General features: G+C 45.9%; 8 protein-coding genes across 8 annotated transcripts; 5 read left to right on the plus strand and 3 right to left on the minus strand.

The window, feature by feature from the left end:
* The first annotated feature begins 225 nt into the window (after positions 1-225).
* Positions 226-3058, plus strand: V2V93DRAFT_195178 (tryptophan synthase beta subunit-like PLP-dependent enzyme). The gene is made up of 4 exons (XM_066906980.1): positions 226-555; positions 623-786; positions 913-1145; positions 1212-3058. The coding sequence occupies exons 1-4, from the start codon at positions 510-512 to the stop codon at positions 2941-2943; spliced, it is 2175 nt and encodes a 724-aa protein (XP_066766551.1). The 5' UTR covers positions 226-509; the 3' UTR covers positions 2944-3058.
* On the minus strand, positions 3001-4538 carry V2V93DRAFT_367657 (uncharacterized protein). Its single transcript, XM_066909627.1, has 3 exons — positions 4165-4538; positions 3701-4108; positions 3001-3637 (listed from the first exon to the last, which is right to left on the minus strand). The coding sequence occupies exons 1-3, from the start codon at positions 4205-4207 to the stop codon at positions 3174-3176; spliced, it is 915 nt and encodes a 304-aa protein (XP_066766552.1). The 5' UTR covers positions 4208-4538; the 3' UTR covers positions 3001-3173.
* A 192-nt stretch (positions 4539-4730) lies between these two features.
* Positions 4731-8457, plus strand: V2V93DRAFT_195243 (uncharacterized protein). Its single transcript, XM_066906982.1, has 4 exons — positions 4731-5018; positions 5080-5689; positions 5747-6043; positions 6104-8457. Exons 2-4 carry the CDS (start codon positions 5167-5169, stop codon positions 8299-8301), a joined length of 3018 nt encoding a protein of 1005 aa, XP_066766553.1. The 5' UTR covers positions 4731-5018; positions 5080-5166; the 3' UTR covers positions 8302-8457.
* On the minus strand, positions 8458-10486 carry V2V93DRAFT_195233 (amidase signature domain-containing protein). The gene has a single exon (XM_066906981.1). It carries the CDS (start codon positions 10014-10016, stop codon positions 8613-8615), a length of 1404 nt encoding a protein of 467 aa, XP_066766554.1. The 5' UTR covers positions 10017-10486; the 3' UTR covers positions 8458-8612.
* Positions 10487-10494: 8 nt separating this feature from the next.
* Positions 10495-12622, plus strand: V2V93DRAFT_367662 (uncharacterized protein). The gene is made up of 2 exons (XM_066909628.1): positions 10495-11108; positions 11175-12622. The coding sequence occupies exons 1-2, from the start codon at positions 10566-10568 to the stop codon at positions 12264-12266; spliced, it is 1635 nt and encodes a 544-aa protein (XP_066766555.1). The 5' UTR covers positions 10495-10565; the 3' UTR covers positions 12267-12622.
* Positions 12623-12875: 253 nt separating this feature from the next.
* Positions 12876-15468, plus strand: V2V93DRAFT_367663 (uncharacterized protein). Its single transcript, XM_066909629.1, has one exon. The coding sequence runs from the start codon at positions 13256-13258 to the stop codon at positions 15260-15262; it is 2007 nt and encodes a 668-aa protein (XP_066766556.1). The 5' UTR covers positions 12876-13255; the 3' UTR covers positions 15263-15468.
* Positions 15469-15793: 325 nt separating this feature from the next.
* V2V93DRAFT_334165 (acyltransferase ChoActase/COT/CPT) lies at positions 15794-18055 on the plus strand. Its single transcript, XM_066907698.1, has 2 exons — positions 15794-15966; positions 16035-18055. Exons 1-2 carry the CDS (start codon positions 15919-15921, stop codon positions 17931-17933), a joined length of 1947 nt encoding a protein of 648 aa, XP_066766557.1. The 5' UTR covers positions 15794-15918; the 3' UTR covers positions 17934-18055.
* V2V93DRAFT_367665 (uncharacterized protein) lies at positions 17764-18858 on the minus strand. Its single transcript, XM_066909630.1, has one exon. It carries the CDS (start codon positions 18793-18795, stop codon positions 18142-18144), a length of 654 nt encoding a protein of 217 aa, XP_066766558.1. The 5' UTR covers positions 18796-18858; the 3' UTR covers positions 17764-18141.
* Between the last annotated feature and the right edge of the window lie 54 nt (positions 18859-18912).

Below are 18912 nucleotides of genomic sequence, written 5' to 3' on the forward strand. Positions count from 1 at the left end.
CTGCTATGTTGGATGATGGATATGGACAAGGCTTTTCGTGCAGTAATGATAACTAGGCGGCTCGATTCGCCCCTCTTAGAAGTGGGGGGCCAGCTAATCTTGTGATGCCGAAATTCAGGCAGCCGTTAATCTATGCTTTAGTGATGAAATAAATAAACTAAAGCAAGTGATTTGATTTAAAGACTTTGTGATTTACGTGAAGAGATAATTAATGTTTTCGTAGTGGTAAAGCAAAATTGAATTACAGCGGACCTGGGCAAGACAGGTTCGTGAGAAAGAAAAGTCAGTCATCTAGAAACGAAACTTTTCATGGAGCCTCTCAAAAACTCATCTCCCCCGCGTCCAGAATATTTTTCTGCTTCAGCAACCAGCTACCAATTTAGTTACTGGGTATTCATTTGTTTTTACTAGACCCATTGTTTTCAGCGTGCATATTAATTTTTTGAGCCTTTTAGGATTTCAATACCTGGACAAATTAATCGTCGTCGCCACTTGCGCATCTAATAACCATGAGCGCCTTTTTGAAACAGAGATTTGCTGAATGCAAGGCCGACGGTATGCATTACTAGTTCTCAAAAATGTATCATATGAATTGTTCTAATTGAGATTATTTGCTGTCTAGGACGCCCGGCGTTTGTTACGTTCGTCACCGCCGGTTTTCCGAAGCCCGAGAGTACTGTCGACATCATGCTGGGCATGCAAGCTGGAGGTGTCGATGTCATTGAGTTGGGAATGCCATTTTCTGACCCAATTGGCGACGGACCGACCATTCAAAAATCCAACACTGTATGTATCTCTTGGTGACTTCGTTTTCCTACCTGGTATTCGGTTTGCGGCGACTATACCTCTTTTTTATCACTCGCCGGCGCCCACTGCGGTCTAGCTAGAGCCAGAAACTAACATTATGTCTAGATTGCTCTCGAGAACGGAGTTACCACCAGACAGACGATCGACATGGTTCGTCAGGGTCGTGCCGCTGGTGTCACTATCCCAGTTGTGCTTATGGGATATTACAACCCGATTATGATTTACGGAGAAGAACAGTTCATCAAGGACGCTAGAGCCGCTGGCGCTTCCGGATTCATCATTGTGGACTTCCCCCCCGAGGAAGCTATTAAATTCCGTCAAATCTGCACTAAAGAAGAGTAATACCGATCTTAGCTGAATTTTTATAGTAGTCGTATGTGTGTGTTAACTTTATGAATCTATAGTATGAGCTACATTCCTCTCGTCGCACCCTCCACTACCAACTCTCGTCTCGAAATTCTTTCCAAGATTGCCGATTCTTTCATCTACGTAGTGTCAAGAATGGGAACTACTGGCGCTTTAACCCAGATGAGCGAAGAATTACCGGCTCTTTGCGCTCGGGTTAGAAAATATTCAGGAGATACTCCTTTGGCTGTCGGTTTCGGTATCTCGACGCCCGAACACTTCAAAGCCGTCGGTGCCATTGCGGATGGTGCTGTTATCGGCAGCAGGTTGGTGACTGTTATCAGCGGTGTCACTGATCCCAAAGACATATTAGCAGAGACCAAGGCGTTCTGCTCTTCTATATCTGGACGCATTGTCGAGACTACCACCCATGAAGTAGGCCCCATTGCCGACTCTCAGGAGGCTGCTGCTAGTATCCTTTCAAAGAAGGAGGTTTCCCCTACTGCTGTCGTCACCGATGCCGATCCGTCAGCCAAGCTTGCAGTTGATTTCTTGAACGGTATCGTCGCCAAGGAGGAGAAGACCCACACTTTTCCAGCCAGATTTGGTGAATTTGGCGGTCAATACGTCCCTGAGGCTCTTTTTGACTGTCTGGTTGAACTCGAGAAAGTATTTGAGACTGCTGTCAATGATCCCTCTTTTTGGGAAGAGTACAGATCATACTACCCCTATATTGGTCGGCCAGGAAAAATGCACCTCGCTCCTCGTCTCACTAAACACGCTGGTGGTGCAAACATCTGGTTGAAGAGAGAGGATCTCAACCACACCGGTTCACACAAGATCAACAATGCTCTTGGACAAGTTCTTCTCGCTCGCCGCCTTGGCAAGACTGAGATCATTGCCGAGACCGGTGCCGGTCAGCATGGTGTCGCCACTGCCACCATCGCTGCGAAGTTTGGCATGAAGTGTACAGTCTACATGGGTGCAGAGGACGTGCGACGACAGGCCTTGAATGTGTTCCGCATGAAATTATTGGGTGCTTCGGTCGTGGCCGTTGACGCTGGAACTCGCACTCTTCGTGACGCTGTGAACGAGGCGTTGAGATCTTGGGTGACCAACCTGTCTACTACCCATTATGTCATTGGATCTGCTATCGGCCCTCACCCCTTCCCCACCATTGTGCGTACCTTCCAGAGCATCATCGGCAATGAGACCAAACAGCAGATGCAGGAATACAAGGGCAAGCTTCCTGATGCCGTGGTTGCATGTGTCGGAGGTGGCAGCAACAGCAGTGGCATGTTTTATCCTTTTGTCGAGGACAAGTCCGTGAAACTGCTGGGTGTTGAAGCTGGCGGCGATGGTGTCGATACTGACCGCCATAGTGCCACGATTTCTGCCGGTTCGGTTGGTGTTCTTCATGGCAACAAAACTTATGTTATTCAGGATGCCGATGGTCAGATTCGTGACACCTATTCAGTCTCAGCTGGTCTCGACTACCCTGGTGTCGGACCCGAGCTTTCAATGTGGAAGGACACCGGTCGGGCTGACTTCATTGCCGCAACTGATGCACAGGCCCTCCAAGGCTTCAGACTTCTCTGCGAACTAGAGGGAATCATTCCTGCTCTTGAGTCCTCTCACGCCATTTATGGCGCGGTTGAACTTGCAAAGACTATGTCTTCTGATCAAGACATTGTCATTTGTCTATCTGGACGTGGAGATAAGGATGTCGAGAGTGTGGCGGAGAATTTACCTCGTTTGGGTCCAATGATTGGATGGGATTTACGCTTCTAGACGCAGAACGAGCATGCTTTTGTAACATTTAAAAAAAAGCTGTTATATGAAAACTTACTGGCGACTTGTATTTTTGATTCAATTTATGTTTGCTTAGATTAAAGAAAATTGATAAGGTTGATAAAGTTAGGAATAGTGCACATAAACATGCATCGGTTCTCTTCATACAAAAAGAGAGGTGACATTGCACTCGTAACTGCTACCAGTACATAGAAAAAGCCATTTCCTCTTCATTGATATCTAGACCCTGTACCATTTTGTAGTGGTCGGCCTCGACCGTCCAGCAAAGCAGACTCTATCATATCAATAACTATTCGCTTTGCAGCATTGATTTCAAAGACACGCCCGCTAATATTGCAAACCCGATCAGGGCCTTCTTTACCGTTTGTGATAAATTGTATCCGGGCGCCAGTTTCTTGTTCGATCCGTTTCAGAGTCTCGCCTCCGCGACCGATGATCAGTCCTACAAATGGTGTTTTGACGACGAGAGTGATAGAAGTTGAACCTCCTGGAGAGGGATCGCGCTCGGGGCTGAATTCTCGACATCTTTCGTTGGCTCGTAACCGGGGAGGTGTAGGTGACCGCCTGCGCTCACGTCCACGAGGGTTATGGTCGCGATCTCTATCTCTTTCGTAGTCACGATCACGATATCTATTCCTTGTATCGCCCCGATAATCTGGTTCATCGTAAGAGCCTAGATGAGTAATATGAATATGGAATACGTTTTTCGTGAGTAGATCGTAAGATGGGTACATACCTGATCGTCCATCTCGAGAAAGTACCTTGCCGTAGTACTCTCCAATAGACAAACTTTCTCTAGGATCAGCCTTATTCAATTGATTTATGTCTAAATAGCCTGTGTTTGAAGGCGCTGGGACATGGACAGTGTTATTATTTGTGGCAGCGGCAGCTGCTAGAGAAGCTAGTGCGGCAGCAGCATTGGGATTCGCACTTAAGTTTGCCTGATTTTGTAAAGGAAGGCCGGCGGCGGCAAGTTGGGCTAACAATGGACTATTTGCGAGATTGGCAGTTTGGACTGGTGCTGCGTATTGTGACAAACTTGGCGAATGGCGCGGATCGAATTGGGGGAGATTTGGATAAGCTTGCTGGGGAGCTGACGGTTGAGAGGGCTGTTGCTGTTGCTGTTGTTGTTGAGCTCTTTGTGCTAAAATCCGGATGTCAGCATTTATTTTGGTCACAAGAAGAGGATTGATCACATACTAAGAGCTGCCAAAAGGGATGCGACCGCTGAGTTGTCTGCCATAACGGACCAGTTTTCTTTTCCTTTGCTTCGGTTTTGGATTCAATTTAGAGGCAAAAACAAGTATTTGGAACGGTAAACTTCAGACTGGAAATAATGGATTGAAGTCGCCTGTATAATTGATTCGAGAAAAAGCGAAGAGTGCGTAAGGAAATGAGTTGTTAGGACTTGGGGGAGAGGGGGAGAGGAAGGGACGGGGCGTGTATCACAAAGGGCTGAGTAGTAATATGAAAGCCCCTGTGGGATGAAATTCACACAGTGAAAGTACTGCAAATACGAGTATGTGTTTTTGTCCGGTCAGGGGCGGACGTGATGGTTGTCAACAGGAAGAAGGTGAAGATGATATTGCGTATGAACATGAGAGCTGAGAGTAATTTTATTCTGTAGTTCATGTCACGTGATATATATATATGGAACGTCTACGCGTGGTAGTAGAAAAAAAGGCAGCATTGTTTCTGAGTTACATTTAAATAATGCTGTATAGCACTTATATAATATGTAAATATTGTTTGAATTAAATTGTAAGATCGACGATTTTCTTGTCGTTCAAATAAGCTATCGCTGCCAGATTAGTAATCTAGTGAAAAACTTCCTAGACCGAGCGCGCGAACTCCCAAAAGAATTCAGTCATACACATTACAACTACACAGCCTTTGACCATCAAATATCTTAAGAATCTGGCCAATCGGACGAGTACCCCACGCCAGCGCGGATTAAGGACGTCTACGAAATAATTACGGACATTTCTGATAGGTGCTGTGAGAAGTCGTATAGAAAGTGGATGCGTACTAATTCTCGGTGAGGATTTATTTTGGTGAGCGTTGCTGGAGATTGTCAAAATCGGTAAGACGTATGCTGATATTGTAACATCACAGGCACAGCAGACTATAGTAGTAATCGGATTTGCAACACCTTATATTGTACACTCACTACCTGCCTGTCCCCAGGCTTGACCCGCAGGCATGTTGAAGATACAATCGCGGAGTATCAGAAATGTGTTGCAAAGCACCATATTAGTTTCCGCTCGACCTTATCACAGTAGGCTGTTGTCGAGAAGGCCGAAGAAGTTGACATCATATTATTCGGCTCGAGAATTTTCGTCGTCTACATCACCAAATAGGTCTCATGCGGACCGTCGACGTCGCAACGAAGTCAAACTGGCCCACCCGACGACTGAGTCGGATCTTGGATCACAAATGCCAATAATTGAAGTACTGGCGGAAAAGAAGTTACACGAGTCCAAGAGAGCTGCAGGAACTGCAGATGAAGGCGGAGACGAGGTAGTTGTGATTGACAGCATCAAGTTTGGGAGGCAAGATGCCGACACACTGTTTGCCCCGCAAGACGCAACTACTCCAAATGCGTTGCTGACGCAGCCTGAACTGAGAAAAATTTTTTGGAAGAAAAATATTCATTTAACTGAGGAACTCAAGCAAGAGGCGGAGAAACTATATGTTCGAGATATTTTTAAGCTTGTTGTATCAGGTACGAAGCCACCTTGACATTTGGTCTTTCGCTGTCATGTACTAACAATACATCTAGAATCGGAAGAAGACCAAAAGAAAATTCTATCTGAAACTACATATAGTCTAGAAGACCGGATTTGGACCAATCTCGTGACTTATGCAACTTCAGGTCTGGCGTTATCGCCGACTCTGGTCAATACTTCGACTCCCTGGTCTAATCGGTATGAGATATTTTTAACAGCATCACAGGGCCAGTCGATGCAATATCTTGATGCCGTTGTTAGTAAACTTTCTGTGGAGCTTGACGCTGATCTTCTACGAATTGATGACGTCGACCTCGAATATATAGTGGGTGAGGACGTTGAGAAGTTGAGTATGTAGTGAGACGGTTATAATTTCTCAGCAAGAATTATACTTACTATATGAATTATAGAAAACATGTCATGGGCTATTTCTGAGACTGTATCGTATAAATTTCGCGATCTCGACTACCTGAAAGATTCATTAGGAAACTCAGACAGTTCAGCAGCAACTGACTATATGGACGACTCGCACTCTCTATCTAACCCAGAGCAACATTCACATGATGAAAGCTCATCTAATAACGAAGAAGGCGAAGGCGAAGACGAATCAGTTCTGGAGTACAATTACATGTCATCTTTGGTAGAGTCAATTTTGACCTCTGCGTTTCAAAAACGCATCATAGAGTATAATCGAAGATCACAGGCTACAACGGATAAGCCTCTGATAATTCAGCTTAAAGACTATACTACGATAGGGAATTCGGCCTTGGGAGAAAGCTTTTTGAGTGAACTTGAGAATCAGATAATGCTGCGGCGCGCCGAGGGCCAAAAGATTCTGTTAGTGGCAACTGCGCACGAACAAAATTCGACGTCTGAATCGCCAATCCAATTCACTATCACGAGGAAATCAGAAGATGGCGAAGTAACTGATGACCAAACTGCATATATTGCTCTTGGAAAAGAGAACCTTGTTTCAATTGCCTCTGGACCAAGATTGATGAAACAAGTCTTTCCACTGTCTAAAATCGCTTATAATCGAGACGCCAAGATTGAGAATTTGAAGCAAATCCGCTACCTTAACTCGCGCTATCTTGATATACAGCTTCAGCGACTCTTAAGCGTGCCTTTAACGAAAACTGACTCGGACTACCCTTCAATATTGAGCATACCGAATGAACTATTCTCTGAAATTGAAAGCACCTCTAGCGGAATGAAGTACTTGTCATCAGGACTTGCCTCTGCCATGCTTTTGTTTAAAGTAGTTACGGTGATCAAGGGTATAATGGTTAAGGAGAAACTTGAAAAGGTTGACATGGATCTTTTAGATCGTGCAATTTCATTCGTACGAAGCTCAAAGGAGTTAGATCGGTCTCTGGCCGCTAACTCTGAACTTTTCAAACTGAGCCCAGATGAGCTGGTGTCTTCAGATATTTATTTTAGCACCCATGACGATTTGGATGAGTTTCCTTCCTCTGAGATTATTAAAGAAACTAATATCACTCCGGAGAATTCTCAGACTGACACAATAGAAACAACCAGTCCAACAGATTCGTTAAGCAAACACATTGAATCTCGCAAAAGGCACTTTTCGAATCTTTCAGCTATCCAATCTACTTTAAACAAACGCGAAAAGGCGCTCTTCAGGTTGTTTGTGGAGCCACAGGATATCAAAGTGGATTTTGACTCAGTTATTACCCCACCCGCGACTATAGATTCACTTAATGACACTGTAACTCTTGCACTTGCTATGCCGCACGAATTCAGCTATGGTGTCCTCGCAAATCATCATACTTCCGGAGTATTGTTATATGGGCCTCCAGGAACTGGTAAGACACTTTTGGTGAAGGCGCTTGCTAAGGCGGGACATACCAGTGTTCTTGAAGTTAGACCTGGTGATGTTCTGGATAAATATGTCGGCGAAGCGGAAAAGAATGTCCAGGCAATTTTTTCTCTAGCAAAAAAACTCAGCCCTTGCATTATCTTCTTAGATGAAGTAGATGCTTTACTTGCCAATAGGTCCAATATGCTATCTAGTTCTAGCCGAGCTAGAGATACTATCAATCAGTTTATGGCAGAATGGGATGGCGTTCGAAGTGAAAAGGTGTTGCTGATTGGTGCTACGAACAGACCTTTTGATTTGGATGACGCAATTCTGAGACGATTCCCGAGACGAATTTTAGTCGATTTACCAACTGAAAAGAACCGGGAGGATATCTTCCGAGTTCATCTCAAAGACGAGAAGCTGGATGCCGATTCAATCACTATCGAGAAGCTTGCCAAAGAAACAAACTTCTTTTCCGGATCGGATATTAAGAATGTCTGTGTATCTGCAGCACTTCAGGCAGTTAAAGAACTGAAGCAAAAGGTCGATGATGGTGAAGTTTCTGCCGAGGATGCTGCTTCTTGGACACGTACCCTTGCGCGAAGACATTTTGATCATGCACTGAAACAGACAGGCTCATCGATTAGTGATGATATGAGCTCGATTAATATGATTCGTGAGTGGGACAAGGAATTTGGACAGAATGCGAAAAAGCAGCCCGTGAAAGGATGGGGATTTTCGCAGGCTCCGCCAATTCATGACTTGTCTGTTCGAGTTGAACCATGATATATATAAGCATTCTGATTGCAAAAGGCTTTTATGGTTCAATTTTTGTCAGAATATTCTTAGTAAGATAGAGTTCATGTTCACGCATGCTAAATATTTGTGTAGAGCTGGTAGCTGCTTGTGTGAAGGCGTATGTAAATAAGAAATAAATTACTGAAAAAGATAGCTTTTATACAAGATCCTGTAATATAACATCACCCACGTGCATGCCGAAAGCGAGTACGTTGTAAGTTTCTACACCGCAACAACACCAATCATCATAATGGTACAGCCACTCCGAAAATGTAAAGTCAACTCAAGTGTGCATAGAATTAGACAACAACATCCGATTTTCCAACCACGGTCTCTTTGCTAAGGTTTCCAATCTTGCGAGCCTTCTTGGACAGCACGTTTTGGGCAATCTCAAGCAAAGCGTAATCAGTGTGCTTGCGACCAATGATGGTGACACCAAACGGCATTCCGTCCTTGCGGAATCCGGCAGGCACAGCAAGAGCTGCCAAGTCCGTGAAATTGACAAAGTTCGTGTAAGTTCCCTGCTTGGCATTGCGAGCGATGGGATCAGCCTGAACTTCCTTGATCTTGGGTGACAAGGGAGCTGTGGGTACCAAGAAGCCGTCAAAGTCGGCAAACTTGGTCTCAATTTCGCGCACTAAATCACGGCGATGATGCTCCCAGTCAAACTGGTCAGCAGCAGAAAACTTGTTGGCAAGAGCAATGATGGAACGGACGGTGGGGTCCATAGCATCGGGGTCAGACTCGATGAGTTTGCGAACGACGGTATAGCGCTCAGCAACCCAGGGTCCCTCGTACAGGCACTTTCCGAGTCTGTACATAGGGTCAAAGCTCATAGGAACGAGCTCAACGCCCGCTGCACGGTATTCCTCGAGAGCCTTTTCCCAAAGAGGAGCATTCTGAACATCGTCGAACCAAAGGGGAACGTCAGGAATAGCAAGACGAGGCTTGGGACCGAACGAAGCGGCCATAGGGGTAGGCAGAGGACGAGAATAAGAGTCGACTGGATCGTACTTGGCGGCAATGTCAAAAACTGTCTTTGCTTCAGGAAGAGTTTGCGCAAAGACGGACACGCAATCAAGCTCGCGACAGGCCGGAACAACACCAGTAGCAGAGAATGCACCACGCGACGGTTTTAAACCAACCAAGTTGTTGTGCATGGCGGGCACTCTACCGGAACCAGCGGTATCGGTACCGAACGAGAAGGCAGCAAGACCACGAGCAACAACGTTAGCGGAGCCCGAGGAAGATCCTCCGGAGCAATATTCGTCATTGAAAGCGGAGGGGACCGCTCCGTACGGCGAGCGAGTACCAACAAGACCGGTAGCAAACTGGTCAAGGTTGGTCTTGCAAATTGGAATTGCACCAGCTGCTTTGACGGTTTTGATGATGACAGCGTCCTCGGTGGGCTCGTACTTGAAAGCCGGGCAGGCGACTGTAGTAGGCATGCCAGCAACGTCAATGTTGTCCTTGGGAGCGAAGGGAACACCATAGAGGGGAAGATCTTTAGCGTTGGGAATAGCCTGTAGTTGCTCCCACTGAGCCTTGAGGACCTTCTCCGAGGCGATGGTGATGAAAGCGACATCGTCAGTCTTGAAAGTCTTGACCTGAGCAATAATGCGAGCAAGTCCTTCTTCGGGAGTTGAGGCGCGTTGAGCAGCGACCCACTCGGGAATAGACCAGCCAATGGTTTCGACAGACATTTCAGCGTGCGCTGGGAGTAAACTGAGAGAGTATCAAACAAAAGTGAGGTGTTGCGGAGAGAGAGCGTATAAATATGATGATAACGGGAGTTTTCTAGTTTATTTCTGCGAACGCCGCTCGAGCAATCAACGCGCGCCGGCGCCGCCCGCGCCTGGTAAAAGCTTAGGCCCAGGACAGAAGGGAATCCGGTAAATTTTGATATATGTCAGCTTTTGAGGATACAAATGGGAATGTAGAGTGAGGAAAAAAAAACCATAAGCAGGACTTGCCTCGTCTCGCTCTCGGTGGCTGGGGGTTCCTGTCTTCGCCATCCAGAAAGCTATCAGTTCTTATCTCGTAATCGCCAGACTGAGGCGGAAGTCGGCTCAAGTCGGCCCCGCGATAAGTGTGAGTGAAGCGGGGTTAGTACTGTAATTATACAGGGATTCGTACCGCAAACGCAAAATTGCGAACTCGCCGTCTCGAGCTACCTTCCCCCGCTCGACGTCTTTGTCTAGTACAGGCTGTTCCCCTCGGACACTCTAGTTTCTGACCCCCGAAAAGACTCAATGGATGCTGCGCTGCAAGATCCTCAGCAAAGGATGGCTCTCGACGAGAATTCCTCCGGCAGCGGCCAGACTGCGCCTCCGTCTGATCTGCAAACCAGCGGATTGCTACCAGACACCATTGGCTATCTTGCTAAGTTTCGCGTGTCTGAGATTGCTGTCACTAGCCGTGTATGGACTGATGCAGACATCATGGTACTAATTGATGCTTATACGAGGTGTAAGCACGAGGCAATGGCTGCAAGAAAAACCGCTGTTTTAGCATCTACACCTTCAGACCACCTCTTTCCGTCTCACGGACGAGCAGCCTCTGAAAAAAGTGAAACCTCCGAGGAGTTGTTTGACAGGGTACATGCGGAGTTTGTTAAGCATGCGGTCAATCCTCACCGTACGCCAAAATCGCTGCACGAAAAGTTCGGCTTTCTGACTATAACCTATCGGCGAATCAAAGAATTTCAAATGGGTCGAATTGAGAATGCACCTTGTGGTACGAACTGGTGGGATATGCGAGTTAAGGAGCAGCGGAAATATCTTACCAAAAGCATGGTGAGAAGTTATCACGATGTTTCTTTTTTTTTTTTTTTTTCACAGACTAACATTTTATTTGTGCAGACTCCGATCTCTTTTGCAGTGTATCAAGCGATTGAACCGGTAGTGTCACTGATCGATGCGCAAAAAAGCATTCTTCTTTCAACTTCTTCATCTTCGACGTCTGGAAGTCCGCGCATTCCGGTGACGCCAGTTTCGCTAGACTTATCTGATCTATCTCTGTTGCAAAATTTTTCAGCTAGCCCGCAGAAGCATAATAGCGACAAGGGGTCTCTGCATGTGAGAACAGCCTCCGCGCCTATGGGATTATCAAATAGCTCACGAAATGTTCCAATGTCCCCTGCAATGACTGCAATTGATAGTCGGAACTCTGTTCCCCTGTCGCCTTACCAACCGTCTTCATATAGGAAGCAGGCACAGCATCAGAGCTTGAATTATGAGAATACTTTTTTATCACCTCAATATGCTCAACGGGTTCAATTGGCCAGGAGCAAATCGACTATTCACCAACAACGGCAGCATATTTTGCAGTCGCAGAATATAATGTTGTCACAGGATATGCATCAGCAGCAGCAGTCATCGATCCAGAGTCAAGGACGTCAAAGTCCCGTAAGGCAACAGCAACGCAGCGGTTTTGATCACGAAATGGAGTTTCAGGATGAGCCATCGTTAGCTGACTCGCAGTTGAGGATGACATATCATTCCCAGAATATGGGAGAATCTTTGCCGTTGCAGAATTTAACTAATGAAGATATAATGGCGGCGAAGAGACGCCGAGTCAATAACAATGCGCATAATGCTATTTCTGTTCCTGATGAAAAGTTACAGGCCGATTTTCCATACAACATTCAGGATGGCCTGCAATACATGCAACATGATGATCTTGCATCCGTGTGCTCAGAGAGTACATCACAGCAAGATGCACAGGTGCTGTTGCCGCAGCAGTTACATTATCAGTTGCCAGTATATTCTGCGTCTCAAGCACAGCCAACACAGGTGTTACAGGAGTTTATGACGATTTACAAACAGCTAATGGAGGGCCAACGACGACGCGATGAACAGATTCTCGAAGTGCTCAATTCTATATCGTCGATGACAAAGGATATATGTCAGATTGTGCAAAAGAAGCGCAATTTTGATACTGCGATGGAATAGAGCTAACAAAATAGCAGACTAGCATATATAGAGCCATGTGTGTGCACGATTCTCAGATTATGACTTTTTTTCTGACTTTGATTTGATTTGATTTATTCTGATTTTTGTTTTGACTTTGATTTTGATTTCAATTATGTTCATGTTTGCATAAGGTTTAAAAATGGTGACTCTGGGATAGAACTACTTCATGGCACAAAAAAAGCTGTTGGTTTTGTTTTGCTTTATTGGTTTTTTAGGGTGGTCAACGGTAACATTTTATAGAATTGATATTTGCAGTTTGATTGCGGAGTTTCAGGGCATTACACAAAATATATACACATATGCATTTTCTGGCTGATTTGTTCTGTTAATTGATTGTTCTTAGTTATAAGTAATTGTTGCCAGAGCTGGAGCTGGATGAATTACATATCGCAGCGTAGTCAGACGGCCGCGGCGCAAGATCCGAATGAAGTACTTAAATTGCGGATATTATATTTTGACCACCAAGGTGCGTCAAGCAGATACTGAAAGCCGCGCGATGACTTTGGGCCCCCCACCCGTCTGCACAAGGCAATATTGTCCAGCAACAGCGCATATGTAGTATATCGTAGAATTCTTCATACTGTTACTATTTAGCTAGATTTAGGCCGTATTGTGAGTGGGGTGCAGTGCGTTGCGTGGAAAGCAGAGAGCTATTTAAGTTTTCTGTATCATACAGCTCGCGGCAGATGGCAGACTAGAAAGCCTCTCCGTCAAAAAAGCCAACTACGCTTGCTATCCGCCAGCTCTTGAACCATATCGATGCACCTTTCTCACTACTCCAGCAAATTTACCGGTCGAGTGTCTAAATAGCGAAGTTTTTTTTACATAAAAGCGTGTGCGACCTGCCGCCATTGCAGCCACGTATTCCTAGAGCTCTTGTCCTCCATCCTTTCTTTCATTTGCCAGCAGAGCCTTATTCGCTAGTCTGTCTCTGCGAACTCTTCTTCTTATACCATCTTCCTTACTCTATGACTGGCTACACAAATAAACGTCTGCCTGTGGCGGACTACTCTGAGGACATCTGCTGTACCCAGCCGCCTTCTCACTGCAGTTCACCATCCGCTGCTGACTGCGCGGATTGTGGGCTTGCCTTGACTCAAGATAGTAACGGCGACATCTGTAAGGAGTGCTGCTGCTGCTTTGACTCTTTCAGGTGCCCAGAGGACTACTGTGCATTGATTCCACCATCATCACCGCATGCCGTGACAGCAAAGTGTCGTCTTGCTACTGCTGCAAAAAGTGTCCCTGTTGAACATCCAGCCCCTATCGCGACGCATACTGACGGTCCCATTTGTGTTGACTCTCATTGCGATATGATGTTTTGCGCAAGGCCAGATTGTATTGACGATGCTGGGACGGCGACTTGTGTTGATTGTGATTCATCTGAAGATAGGTGTGGACCTGATTGCTATAGCACGTCTGGCTCATCTGTATCTTCGTCTACTGCCAGCCCTGTATCAACGACTCCCAGCAGTAAAGAGTTGTCCTTTTGCGATCAGCTGGCGCACAATCATCACCAGCATACCGAAGTTAGTCAAAAGAAGCCCACAAATTTACAGTGCCGCCACAACTATGATCCAGATAGTAAAGTGTGTCACTGGGGTGACGACTGCGCTTTCTCTTTTACATCTACAGCAGAATTGGACACGCATTTGCGAACATCACATATTTCATTTTTGGATCATCAGCGCCTACAAAGCGCTGCTCAGAAGCAACGACAAGAACAGCAGCAGCAGTTAGAAGAACAACTCGAACAACAAAGGCTACGTGAGGCGCAAAGGAGGCACGACGAGCAGCAACAGCAACAGCAACTGAACACAAGTGCAACATTATCGTGTCAATGGGACTCGTGTGGTGTCACAACAACAGAACTGGATGCGTTGCTAAGTCACATTAAAAATACGCATGTTCCTAGCTTTGAGTCTACATCTGCTCTGCCTATATCGCATAGCCACCACTCAAACTCTACTATCAATCCAATAACCGACTGTCACTGGTCATACTGCTCTGCCCCAGCAGGTACTCCTCCAAGTACTGGTGCACATTTAGTGAGTCAGATGCGCGTAGCCCCTCACCAATGTGAATGGAACTCGTGTCATTATAGAGCTGTGACCGCCGACCTTGTCACTTCTCATCATACTCACGAACACGCAGGATCTACTATTCAGCATGCGGCACCTATTGATAACTTACGTAACTATTGCCACCAGTCTCACTGGCATAATCATGGCCATAGAAGTCACTCTCACGATTACACTCATCACCAGTCATCGGATAGCGACCAAATGTTGGATTTGGAGCATAAATGTCTGTGGGTATCACCCGATGGAAACAATTGCGACAAAATATTTGATTCAACGCACGATCTCTCAGAACACATTATTGCTGATCATGTAGGCTCGCGGAAGCAGGAGTATACATGTCTTTGGCAAGGTTGCGAGCGTCTCATGCGCCCATTCTCACAGCGTCAGAAAATTGTTCGCCATCTGCAGATTCATACGCATGATAGACCATTCACATGCTCTGTATGTGAGCGCAAATTCTCAGAGCATGTAGTCCTGGCGCAACACATGCGCGTGCATTCGGGTGAAAAACCGTATATATGCAAAGCATGCGGAAAAAGGTTTGCGGCAAGTACTGCCTTGTCGGTCCATTTACGAACGCACACTGGCGAAAAGCCTTTGAAATGTAAATGGCCAGACTGCGGGCGCAGTTTTTCAGAGTCGTCGAATTTGGCTAAACATATGAAGATCCACAGGGCTGATAAGCGCTTCAAGTGTGAGGTTGAGGGCTGTCAGAAGGAGTTTCTACGGCATGACCAGTTTGTTCGTCATATGAAAATTCATGATGCGGATAGATTGGGTGGATGTGAAGGTCCTAAAGCTCATGTCAAGCAGCAGGTGAAGAAGGAAGAATTTGGAATTGCCGAGCTGGATTTTAATGGACTGCCGGAGGTGTTTTCTGTATATGCTTAAAATATGATTAATGCTCCTATTTATATATATATATGTGTGTGTGTGTAAGATTTGTGGAGGCGGCTTGGGCAGGTTGTATGAGTATATTTTCTATAAGGCTTTAAACCTGGCAGACAATCATAATCGCGTCCGGTGGCAAGCTTTTAACCTACGGTTTATAGCTGACATACGAGCCTCCGTAACAGTTAGATGTGATGCTTCAGAACACAGACTAGAGTACCACTGTTCGGGCATCTGGAGGTACTAAGAAAGAGTGCAGTGCTCGGTCCGGGCAGCAGAGCAGCAAGCCTCGGTCCGAAGACAGCAGTGCAAGCAGAGGCCCTCGGCACCCCACCCCGCGCGGCTTGAAATTCGGTGGGGCTAGTGCGATGAGGGCCTCTGTTTGCTGCTCAGCAACTGCAAACAAACACAAGTGATTTTGAAAGACTCAATAGCAGAGGAGTAATCCGAAGTCTGCCGCGAAATCCTAAATATTTCTTAGAAGTTGTCTTCCACGGGAAGCCTCGGGCGCGCGGCGGTGAAACTCGGGCGAGCGCACCGTCGCAGTCTGGAGATCCCCGCTTGCACGTGCAATACTTATAACCTCCCGCTGCTCCTCCGCTCCCTAATCTACTCCACACACTCCTCTCTCATTTCACTCACCCTCTCCTCATCTCATGTTGCGCGTGCTGTCAAGATCTGCGGGAAATCGTCAGCTATCAAACGTACGTCTCGCATATCTGGTTCTCGGCCCTCTTGATGACATGTGTTCCACTAACTTAATTGGCTTCAGATGACGAAGACGCAAACCGTATCTAGGTCCTTCACCACCTCAAGACTTGCTCTCAACGCCTCTGCAGCATCTGCATCCAAACCACAAGAAAATGTTTATGTAGAAGATTTATCTGCTGGCAAGATGCTCCGATTCCAGGAGTCGCTGCCCAAGCTTCCTGTCCCTACTCTCGAGCAAAGCGCCCTGCGGTATCTAAAGTCAGTCAGCCATTTGGTTCCGCCAGATCAATTCGAGCACACTACCGAAGTTGTGAAAAAGTTCATTTCGTCTTCAGGTGAAGGACCAGAACTACAGAAGAAACTAATTGCTAAGGCCAGTGACCCTAAAGTGAAGAACTGGGTGTACGACTGGTGGAACTCGGCGGCGTACATGGCCTACCGTGATCCTGTTGTCCCCTACGTCTCGTACTTCTACGGTCACAAAGACGATAAGCGCTACGCAACTCCAGAGGCTAAAGCTGCTGCTATCTCTACAGCCGTACTGTCATTTAAGACTTTGGTTGATACCAAACAACTCGAGCCTGATTACATGAGAAAGCGGCCAATGTGCATGGACTCATTCAAGTGGATGTTCAACGCAAGTCGAGTAGCTGCTCCTGGTGAAGACTATTCAGTTAAATTTTCCCCTGAAAATCCAGAGCATCAGACCATTGCTGTACTCCGCAAAAACAGAATCTATATTCTTCCTCATGAGGTTGACGGTAAACAGCTTTCGACTGCTGAGTTGGAGTCCCAGTTCGAAAAGATCATCAAGGACGCTGATGCAAAGGGGCTTGGACCCGCTGTTGGCTCTCTTTCGTCCGCCAACCGTGACGATTGTGTCGTGTACCGTAAGCACCTGATCTCTGCCGGACCCGAAAACAAAGCTCTACTAGAGAAATTAGAGAGTTCTTCGTTTGTTATCGCTCTCGATGACGCTGCTCCTGAGAGTTATACCGAGCGTGCTCACCAGTTTTGGCATGGAGATGGCCAAAATAGATTTTACGACAAGCCGTGTCAGTTTATTGTTTGCGATAACAAAGTTTCTGGTTTCATGGGAGAACATTCAATGATGGATGGCACGCCAACCTGCACGATGAATGACTATGTTTGCGATGTTTTAGTCAACAACAAGGTTGATCATGGTAGTTCTGCATCATCCTCCCGCGACTTGGCGCCTCCTCAAGAACTCGAATTTGCTATCAACGACACCCTCATTGCTGATATTGAGGCCGCAAAGAAGGCATTCACTGAAGTGATTGCATTACATGAGCTTGACGTCAATGCTTATAAAAATTACGGTAAAGAGCAGGTGAAGCAATTCAAGGCTTCACCTGACGCCTGGGTTCAGCTCTCTTTCCAGCTTGCATACTATAGAAAGTATGGATACGTGCGTCCAACTTACGAGTCAGCTACAACACGTCAATATCAGCTTGGACGAACAGAAGTATGCAGATCATGCACGCCTGAAGCATTTGCATTTGTAAAGGCTATGGATGATGCGTCTGTTGATGCTTCTACAAAAATCAAGCTTGGAAGAGCGGCCTTGACCGCTCACGTTGCTTATATTAATAGCGCTACTGCTGGCTTTGGCTGTGACCGACACTTCTTTGGTCTGAAGAACCTAGTGGACAAGTCGAAGCCTTTGCCTGCGTTTTTCACGGATCCTACTTTTGGATTCAGTTCGACTTGGATAATGAGCACATCCCAGCTAAGTAGTGAGTATTTTAATGCTTATGGCTGGTCACAGGTTACAGATGAGGGATATGGCATTGCATACATGATAAACAAGCATGACTTTCAGTTTAACGTCGTCTCGAAGAAGAAAGACTCTCCTGGAATGGCTAAGCAAATTGGCAATGCCTTGGATGACATGGCAGAATTATTTAGTTCGGAAAAGCCGGTCAAGGCTAAGCTGTGAGAGCAGGAATGTAATCATGATGACAGCTACAAATCATTAACAATGAAATAAGATATCGTGTAGATCAAGTTTTGATAATAATACACGAAGAGATCTGATATGCGCAAAGTTTGATTTTCAACCATACAAAAAAGCCTTCTTTAATTCCCAAACGCCGCAATAATTTCTTCTTCCCATTAAAATGATAAAAATGAATAAGCAACCTTATTTAGTCGTCAGCAAATCTGACCCTCCGCTTGCCTCCTTTAGAGCTCGACTCTTTGCTCAGAGCACTAAAGACAACTTCATCATCTCCACCTTTGCCTTTTCGCTTAGCTTTCTTGATATCTCTTTTTTTTTGCTCGAGTTTATCGATCTTCGCCTGTTCCCTCTTCTCGATCTCCTTTCGCTTGGCTTCTCTAACCGCTTCCAGCTCTTTAGCTCTTTCGATCTTCGTGGCGTGAACTTGATCCATACGAGCAGTGACAATTGTCAGAACTTTTTGCATAGAATCTTTATCATCTGCAAACACTTTACCCTTCTTTCCCCGTCTATGCACAATTCCAGCAGGTTTAAGAGCAGTATTCAACTGCATTTCCTCTGCCAGATTCTTTCCACTCTTCAACAAGTCTTTAGCCTTTTTCACCGATCTATTCTTAGCAAGTTGAGCCTTTTTATCAACACGTATATTACCCATCGGCCCATGAGTCTTCACTTGCTTCCGTACTTTCCGTGTTAAGCCATCTTTCTGTCCAACGGGGCGAATATGAGATGCCATGGCGTTTGCTGCTACTTTGTCAGACTCAGGACGCGCTTTCACCATTGGCTTTTGGCCACGGGGGAGGCCGTTTCCTGGTTTCCGTTGTCTTTGTTTCGGTGCCATTTCTTACAGCGTTTTTTTGCGCTTACTTCGTGTACTTGATCGCAAACGTGTTTAGTAGTTGCGGTGTTTTAGAAGTGTAGTAGTATCCTTCCTGCACTAAGAAAAAAAAATTCTAAG

The sequence above is a fragment of the Kockiozyma suomiensis genome (assembly GCF_038497685.1).
Source record: "Kockiozyma suomiensis strain NRRL Y-17356 unplaced genomic scaffold V2V93scaffold_5, whole genome shotgun sequence".
Taxonomy (NCBI): Eukaryota; Fungi; Ascomycota; class Lipomycetes; order Lipomycetales; family Lipomycetaceae; genus Kockiozyma; species Kockiozyma suomiensis.